This window comes from Octodon degus, unplaced genomic scaffold (genome assembly GCF_000260255.1).
Source record: "Octodon degus isolate 3935 unplaced genomic scaffold, OctDeg1.0 scaffold00099, whole genome shotgun sequence".
Taxonomy (NCBI): Eukaryota; Metazoa; Chordata; class Mammalia; order Rodentia; family Octodontidae; genus Octodon; species Octodon degus.
In genome coordinates, this window is record NW_004524675.1 from 4,965,320 (window position 1) to 4,974,951 (window position 9,632).

Sequence of the window (9,632 nt, forward strand, 5' to 3'; positions counted from 1 at the left end):
TGGAACCTGTACAAGGGAGCCTATATAAAGAAGTGCTGGAGAAAACGAAGTAAATAATCCCAACAGAAGACAGGAAACAACTTCACTTAACGCTCCAGCTGTGAATAATGCGCGGAAATTCCGTATTTAAAATACCCGGACTGGGCGGGCTGGCAGCGCACGCCCCCGGCGCGCGGCCTTGTGGGATTTGTAGTCCCATCCCACGGCCCCGGAATTAAACAGTGTGGCGGTGGCTCGGAAAAGACAGAGCTAGAGAAGGGCCCTGCGCGAGGCGACGAAGCGAAGGGCCACAGACCCTCATGTCCTTCTCCTGAGGTGCGCGGCTCCGGAGGGGCGCGAATGTCACCCGCGCCCGGCTCAGCAGTCGCGACGCACACAGATTACGTCATGGCGGGCCGAGGCCGATGATGAATTCCGGTGTGCAAGTCAGGTTGCTGTGTCACTCGGCTCGCGGCGCGCCCCTTCCCCGCTGCCTCGCGCACCACCTCTCCGGCCCTTCTGCGCCGCCTCTCAGGTCCTTCTGGGCTCCGGTCGCCCCTCTCCTGCAGGCTCTTCTGCCACAGCCTGGCGTACGCCGGGTCTGCCCTGTGGACCGATTTCGGGTGGCGCCGGGGTCCCAGGAACCCGACCTGCACCGGCCATGGCGGGTAGCGGCGCCAGGTACCGGCTGAGCTGCTCGCTCCCGGGCCACGAGTTGGACGTGCGGGGCCTGGTGTGCTGCCTCTATCCGCCTGGGGCTTTCGTGTCTGTGTCCCGAGACCGCACCACCCGCCTCTGGGCCCCGGACAGGTGAGCCCTGCGAGTCGGCCGCCCTTAGCCGTATTGCAAGCTGGGGCAGGAGTGGAAAGGGACCTTTTCCTGCCGGACGTCTCTCCCTTCCCTCTGCTGCCCACTGACTCCCACCAGCTCTCTCAGTCCTTGGTGCTCTGGGTGTCCAGCAGGAAACCTGTGGGATTTAAATGGACCAAGCACGGGGTGGGGGACCGAAGGCCTGTCTTCCTGTCGTAACTGGGCTACTAACAAGGGGTAGCCCCGCACGAGCCCGCTACCTTTGGGGCCTAAGTTTTGGAGGAGGAAGTTCCTTCCGCAAAAATTTATTGGTGGTCTTGGCTAACCTTCTAGGTGAGGTCAATGGGAAAGCTTCTGGCATGTCCTTTTCACCCTAGAAGTTACACAAAATTTAATTTGTGAAGACCTAATTCTCAAAAATTGTATTACAGAAAGTTGCATTGAATGCTTTCTTTTACAAATTTTATTAGTACGTATATGGAACACATAATGATTACATTCATCGTGGGGAATCGGTACATGTACATAATACATTGTAATTCTTTTTATTTACCTCTCCGCTGCTTTCCCTCCCTCCATCTCCTGGTGCTCTTCCTGTTTACAAAAGTTCTATCTTCTGATTTGCTGTTATCTGTGTTTTATTTTGCTCTTCAAATTACTTGTACTTTGGGGTTTTCGTGTAAGTTTTCATGCCTAATTTATGTGGTTTGACATTATGGTCTCAAGGTGCATCCATTTTTCTACACATGACTCACATTTATCTTTTGTGTTTAAATAATACTCTATTGTGTGTAAGTATCCATGCTTCTGTTGAGGGACATATATGCTGCTTCCAAAATTTACCTATTAAGAATTGTGGGACTGTAATTATGAGTGTGCATCTATTGCTGTAATGTGTCTTTAACTCTTTAGGGAAGGGGCATAGCTGGATTGAATTAAATTTCTAGTTTGAGTTTTTTTTGTAAATACTTTCCTTTTTGTCCAAGTTAGTTTTTTACCCTGGAATCAATGGTTTTGGGGAAGAGGAAATGAAACTCCACAAGTGTTTGTTGCTGTATGGAAAAGTGTTTGCTTAAGGCGAGCTCCTTGCCTTCAGATATTTATTAGAGAGGTTAATGAACAAAGTTAATGCCAGTTAGGTCAAGTTCAAAATTCAACTGTGATTTGGTTGGTTATAGGGTAATAGTTCAGTTATTATAAATATAGAAGCATGAGGTAAGGTCTTATGGAAGAGTTAAGCATACAGCCAGGTAAACTTAAAAATGTAAAAGGAACTAGCTTATGCAGCTTACCAACTAATAATTCAAACCACTAAGCCAATCTTATAGATAAAAAGGTGAACACAAAAGCAAAGGCTAACAGATTGGGATAAATAGATTAAAAGGTGTTCCTTCCAAGACTACTCTTACTCAGGATACGTTAATGATTTGCCTTCAGGTGATGAAGAATGAAACATGGATGGAGGAAGGAGGTAGGGTGGAAGTATATTTCTTTAAAAGATATGAAGAGGGCTTCTGCCTTTGTAAAAGATACAAACTAGCTTCTACTAGTCAGGAAGGTGTTCTGTGGGGGATACCCATGAGAACTCTCTTTTTAGGGAAATGGGGGCTGACAGTACACTGTGGGTATCATTGAAAGCTCTGAAAGGTTTACTATTTAAGAGAGGAAAGCGTGGGTCATTGTGCAAGTGATGTAATCTCTACTCTTTAGGAGACTACATATTTTTTCCCGGACAGCTGACAGATATCTAGTAGATGTTTTTGTAAGGCCCTTGGAGGATCATGACTTCATGGACTCTGTTGTGGGGCTCCTGACTCCATTGTGGGGCTGCTAACCTTACTGTCTAATAGAATCTTAACTCCTGTCTGACGACTAGTAATTCTTGCTGCAGTCCTTCTGAAGAGATGTCCCTAACTGTCCTTAGGAAAGAAGGATGAAGACTGCTTTGGTGTGGAGAAGGAAGGGATCAGCAGTCAGGGTATCTTACAGGGGGCTTGTCTAATGGCCTGTGATAGAGTCAGGTGGGATCTGTATGGTGGATTCATTCTGCATCAGCATCTGAAGTTTATTAGACTCTAGGTAAAAGGAGAAAAAGCAAACATGATTTGAGTAAACAGCATCCAGGAGCATAGAGCTGTAGTAAAAGCATCAGTACTGTTATGAAGAGGCTTATAAGGGTCCAGGCCTACTCGGGAGGAATTTAGTGAGGGAGTGCTTGAACTTAGACTGGGTGAGAGACTATTGTAGGAAAGGAGTTCAGGTTAGAGATGGGTCCAAATGTGGGGAAGATTGATGTTTTCAGAATCAGGTGTCATGGAGAGCACTAGTAACAGTGCATCTTACCCTCTATGACAAAGGCAGAGTGTGTGATATGAGTTTTGTACAGAGGAAGTAAGAGGCCGATTCCTTGAGGGAGACAGTGGTAGTTTTGCCCTGTAGTCAGGCAAAGTTAAAGGTAGATTGTAAGTATGTCAGTGGGGAAGATGCTGGTGTCCCACAGTGACCTTGGCCTATGGAGGAAGCTGTGATCCCAGAAAACCAGTCATCTATACACAGGAGGTCTTTAATGGTGTGATCATGCAGGGCTTGACATGTAGTATTTTGGGTGATGAGGGTGAAAAGAGAAAATCTAGAGATCAGGTAATGTCTTACTGAATAGAAAGCCTAAACACTGGAAGAGTTAGCTCCAGGTGTGATTATTGGTGTCATTTAGTTTTAACATGGAGCCAATCTGTCTATGTTCCTGAAAAGTTATGGTGTTTGTTTCTCCTCTAAAAGGAATAATGAGAGAAGCTGAGACAGAGTACTCATTGCTCTGTTTTTTTTCAGGTTTCCAATAAGGCCCCTCATCTTTTTTAAAAGTATAGTCGCAGGGATGGCCAAATAGCTCAGTGGATTAAAGTGCCTACAAGCAGGCACAGGGGTGGAGGGCTCAGTTCCCAGGCCTGCTGTGCCAGCTCTGCCCCCAGGGCATGCTGAGACAGTGATTGAGACTGGGCATGGTGGCTTGCACCTGTAATCCCAGCTCTTGGGAAGCTGTAAACAGGCAGATCACTATGAGTCCAGTCTACTAGTGAGACCCTGAACACCCTATAGACCCCTCCCCAAAATACAAAAAAAAAAAAAGTCACAGTCCCATACGTATTGGGAGGAGACATTACAGAGGGTGCAAGGAAACCCCCCAATGGGTCCCTGTGTCTTCAAGTTTAGAGAAGCAATAAGAAGGCTGTAGAGTTGTATTCTGTCCTATAGGCTGATAATTTTGTCCTGAGGGATTATTTTTCCAGTTGAGGAACTAAGGTGGAGGTCTATCTCATAGAGGGAAGGAGGCTAGGAAGTGGTGTATAAGGTCATAGCAGTGTTTTCTCAGGATCTTGGGGGCAAAGGAATTTTTTTTGAGAATGTATTCCAGAGAGGTGATGCAAGCTGAGACTGAGCTTCCCATTTTTGTGATAAACATCAAAAAGAAAGAAGGTATCCTTGCTTTCCTGGTTGAAGTAACTCTCTAGCCAAGGTATCCCTTGGCCACCTGTGAAGTTCTAGCTGCTACTAACTGCAAAGTAGGATTGAGAGGGGGCAAGGCTACTGAATTAGTTGCTCTGACCAGTATGCCCCTGATTTCTCTCATGTCCTTGAAATCCTTTGGTTGTGACCAGTGGTTGGATTTCTTCACTCAAACAAACTGAAATACCTCTGCAAGTGAAGTTGAAGAGCAGCTGTTAGACTCTTTGTTATGTGATGAAGGACAGGGAAGGCTAAAGTGGGGCAAGAGTCCTGGCAGCCACAAAGCCAGAGAAAGTAGTCATTTAAGCATTCTTTGGAGCCATATTTGCTATCAAAAAGGACCTCAAAGCAGAAGTTTTAACTAGACCTAGGTGGTTGTCTTATTAGTCCATTCCATGTCTTTTTGTCCCCATCTAGGAAGATAGAGAATTATATTCAGCTATGGTGTCATACCTTGCCCGTTTATTCCCAGCACAAGAGAAAATGAAGGACCATTAGACCAGAGCGGGGAGTTGGGACATGAGGAGGAGTGCTGACTTACGAGTCAATATATAGCTTTTTAGTCACCTTTGAACCGCAAGATTTAGAAGGAACAGTCTAGGTTACTTCTAGAACAGTCTAGGTTCCTTCATCCCTGAACCAAACCAACAAGAGCAAAACTTAAAATAAAACACATCTGTTTCTTTTCATAAACATCATTCTCTGCAGACCTTTCTTGACACACATGAATCTCCTAGTTTTGCTATTGTCTTTCCTTTTTCTGTCCTGGTAGGACAAAACCATATCATATAAAATCTCAGACCAGAAATATACTTATCTTTGTACTTAAATTTTTTTACTTTTCTGTCTTCCTTACTGATTTCTTTCTGTAACAAGCCTAATAACTACTTAGATTTTAAAATGCATTGGGGGCTGGGAAGATAGCTCAGTAGAATAAGCATCTGCCTGGCAAGCACAGGGTCCTGAGTTCAATCCCCAGTACCTCAAAAAACAAGAAACAAAAAACAAACAAACAAAAAAATGCCTTGGGCAGGGGAGACAGCTTAGCGGCATAAGAACCTGACTGGTACCAGAAAAAAAAAAATGTCGTTAGTGTGCTTTTTTTCCCCTTGGTCTTTTAATGAGTTTCTGGATATTTATATTCTAATTAGGCCTGGATGACCAGTAAACCTTCAAGTGGCCATGCATCTTTATCTTAGCCCAAGTAGAAAGCAGCAGAAGGTAACCCTGTAATTGTAGTTTACAACTATCTCAGTGCACAGAAACTGTTTTAAGCATATCAGTTAAACAAAACATAAGTTGGAAACTAAAAGTAAATTTTTCCGTCACTCAAGATTTGCCTCAGTGAGTTTTCAAAATTTTATTTTTTATTATGTATTTGTAGCAGATAATGATGCCTCAGTGGGCTTTCGTTAACTCATTGAGGGTTGCTAGGAAGGCTCCCTTCGTTGCTCCCTAGAAAGGAGTTAACCCCAATTTTGTTATGTTAGAAATCATTCAAGAGCTTTTTTTTCCCATTAACCGCAAAAATGAAAGTTACAACCTTTGCCTGAAAGCACCTGTCCATCTGCATTTTGCAGGCTAAGGCCATTAATTTAGCAAGTGGAAGTGGTAGGAGCAGAGTTGGAGCAGTAGGAAGAATACAGTTCAGAAAGGATCTAAAGGAATGTGACTCACAAAGGAGATACGACTCTTGCCATCCTAGGCAAGACCCTGAGAACTCAGAAGCAAGCAGCGCAAAACATTTAGGGCGTAGGAGAAGATGATGCAGCAGAGATATTTCATCTTTTTGTTGCACAATCAAAACATAAGATGTATGGAAGTTGTCTTACGCCTGGCACAACCTACAATGCTGTGTCCCTTGGCCAAGTTACCCTTTCATAGGAGTCTTTTGAAATGGCAGATGCCCTAACAACTTTTAACTGCCTTACCTGTGTCCACAAGTGAGTGACCAGATAATGAAGAGGAGACAAGATACAGGGTCTTTCTTCTGGCTTAGCTTGCCAAGAAAGAGAGTCATGATAGAGAAAAATGATTCATTCCTCATGCCTGTAGTGAGTTAAAGGAGTCAGGTAGCAGAGATTATTCCCTCACCACTGGAAAGATCCAGTGGCAGTACAACTGAGGTACAACTGGGCTGATATTCCATTCACTTGTGGGTAGAGGGGGTTGGCTCAGCACAGCGTCAGTGAAACCTGTCCCCCATTTTTTTTTTTTTTTTTGATGGAACCGGTGATTGAACTCAGACCCTTGCTCCTGCCAGGAAAACGCTTATTCTACTAAGCTCAAACTTTCAAGATTAGCAGTTTTGCTAATCACCTTTAACCAGTCACTGCAGTCCCAGTATTGTTCTGAGGAGAAAGCTGTAGTCACTTCAGCAGGAGAGGTGAGGGAATATATCAGTTGCCACCTGTCTCTTTATCTGTACCTCTGTGACCAGAGAAGCAATCAGTGAATGCACAGATCTGAAAGTTGCCCAGATTAGCTTCTGTATTTGTGTGTAAGCCTCTCCATGAGTAGGCGCATATATGCCTGCCCTGGGGTTGACGGTGAGGGATGAGGTAGCTGCTATGGCAAAGAGCTGAAATTGATCAAAATGAACTTCGAGGGGCTATGAATAGAGCTCCCCAAGGAGCAATTGTGTAGCGTGTGCAAAGCCCTGGATCTGATCTCCAGCAGCAGAAAAACCAATTTCGTTTTATAGCCCATGTTTTCTCCTGAAAGTTGAAAGCCTTCAATTGGCATCAGTGTCTCACATAGATAGAATCTGCCAGTGCAGTTTTTTGCTTAGGAAGGAGACAGGTTGCTGGTGCTTCCTGTTGTACCATCTTTTGATATACTTCTCCAGTTCTTGTGCTGTGAGGGGATTCACCGGTTAATTGGATTTCCATTTGTTGCCTGGTTAGAACTCTCTGAGGGTTCCTAAGGCCATTGCTACTTTTCTATCCGCTTTAAGATATTCAAAATTGTATTCTTTTTCTTTCCATTTTCTCCGACTTTGTTGGTTCATGCCTTTATCGAAATATTAAGTACCTTTGTGAACTATTTTTTTGTTGAGGTTTATGAAGGGAGCAAAAATAAGATGAATATCTTAAGCTGTCATCCAGCCTTATCTCTTTATGTGCACTTCTAACTAGTGTCTTCTGCAGCTAGTCTGCAGACTCTTTGTTTCAGTTTGAATTAGGGCTGTGACTCTTAATGTCCCTGCTAACTTACTGCTTTCTACATATGTAGCATAATTTCTTGTTTGTCTTACAGCATTGATGCTTAGTGATAGGTATAACATAGTAATCCTAAGGCAGTTATTAATATACATGTCCCTATAGCAGCCCTCCATGTATTCCTGTTTTGCATATTTAAAATGACTGATAGTCTGTTTTAAATACACACACACACACACACACACACACACACACAGAGGAGTATTAAAGTAATGCTTCGTAGTATAAAAATGTCTTCACTATATTAAAGGTGTATTGTCAGTGAATTCTATTACTTTAGTTTCACTTCACCAGGGCTGTCTTAGAGCAACAATCACGGATGACTAGAGTGAAGAGAGAGAATGAGAAAGACCTATTTCTTTTTAATTGTTAGTATATGTTTATGGTATTGAATGATTACATTTATTTTGGGGGAAAAGCCATTTTTCATATTTTATCCCCTTTGTTTCTTCTGTTAATTAATGTACTTTAATCAAGGAAACACTTATCAAACTTTTCCTAATGTGATGTAATCCTCTATAGTAGCTCATGTAAATTAATGTTTCACTTAAAACTGAACTATTCTTAAATAGTATGTACTTTAAAGTTCAGCCTGGACACTAAATGAAAATGACTGCTTTGACAGTTTGTGTCTTGGGTAGGAAATCAGGGAATCAATATGTATCTATTAATTATCTTGTCTTTCCAGTCCTAACAGGGGTTTTACAGAAATGCACTGTATGAGTGGCCACTCTAATTTTGTATCTTGCGTGTGCATCATACCCTCAAGTGACACATACCCTCATGGACTAATCGCCACTGGAGGAAATGACCACAATATTTGCATTTTCTCACTGGACAGTCCGATGCCACTTTATATTTTAAAAGGTCACAAAGATACAGGTGAGTATAGCATTTTGGTATTTTTCTATCTGAAAAGGTTTTATTCCTTTGAAAATAAAATCCATATATCATTTTTTCAGATTTTTTGGTGTATCTTGTTTTACCTGTAACTATGGCTTGATAGTGAAAATTGGGATCTTCTTAGTTTTATGAACTTTATTACAGATTTATTTGTAAAGTGAAAGGTTGATGTGTTTGTATATGTAAAAAGTACTTCGTTGTTTTTGTTTTCTGTGGTGCTAGAGATTGGACCCAGAGCTTTGCACATAGTAGGCAGGTGTTCTGACACAGCTGCATCCCTAGATTTTTTGTAGAATGTAAACTTTCCATTACAAAAGGAAGAGGATGTAAACTTTTGATACTTTCTAATTTTGTTTTTTTAAGTTTTACGCAATAAGGCTATTTACTCAGGAAAATAGAGACTATTTTCTTTATCTTTTGATTTTCATTTCTGTATTATGTAGCAAATTGTAAAGACCCAGAGAAAATGTGTTTGGGGATTTGGTATCACTATTTAAAAATATTTAATACTTTGGGATATCATTTTCCATGATTTGTTATAATCCTGATTCTGGGTTTCTGTGACTTACCAGTTCTTTTATAAAGTGACATTTAAGTTTTAGCTATATATATTATTACATATATAAATTATATATATGTGTACATCTGAAGGAGTCATAGACATTGCACAAATTACAAATTTTTTAAACACTTTTTTCAATTTGTATGGATGCTAAAATTTGAATATCATATTTTCATGTCAAAGAATTTTTTTTAAGTTTTATTTATATGTGTGTGTGTGTGTGTGTGTGTGTGTGTGAGTGTGGCCAGCTCAGCCCACCAGGGGGCGGGGATGGCTGGGATGTGGTGCTGGGGGATTGAACCGTGGTCCCTGTGCTTTGCTAAGCTTGTTCTAAGCAGGTGTTTTAGACCACTGAGCCATCTCACCAGCCCCAACAAAGAAGTTTTTATTTTTCAGCCATTTAAAAATACCAGAGGGCCGGCCAAATAGTTCAGTGGATAAAGCACCTGCAAGCAGGTGCAGGGGCCAGGGGTTTGATCCCTGGGCTTGTCATGCTGGCCCTGCCCCAGGGCCGCACTGAGATGGCAGTTGAGACTGGGCATGGTGGCGTATACCTGTAATCCCAGCTCTTGGGAGGCTGTAAACAGGCAGGATCACTACGAGTCTGATCTACTAGTGAGACCCTGAACACCCTGTAAACCATTCCCTAAAAT

General features: G+C 42.4%; 1 protein-coding gene across 1 annotated transcript in view; it reads left to right on the forward strand.

Annotated features, from left to right (window-relative positions):
• The first annotated feature begins 410 nt into the window (after positions 1–410).
• Positions 411–9,632, forward strand: part of Plaa (phospholipase A2 activating protein) — a 38,586-nt gene continuing 29,364 nt past the window's right edge. Inside the window, exons 1-2 of the mRNA XM_004638568.2 lie at positions 411–789; positions 8,203–8,396. Of these exons, the coding sequence (XP_004638625.1) occupies positions 641–789; positions 8,203–8,396 (343 nt within the window). The 5' untranslated portion in view covers positions 411–640. The remainder of the gene's footprint in view (positions 790–8,202; positions 8,397–9,632) is intronic.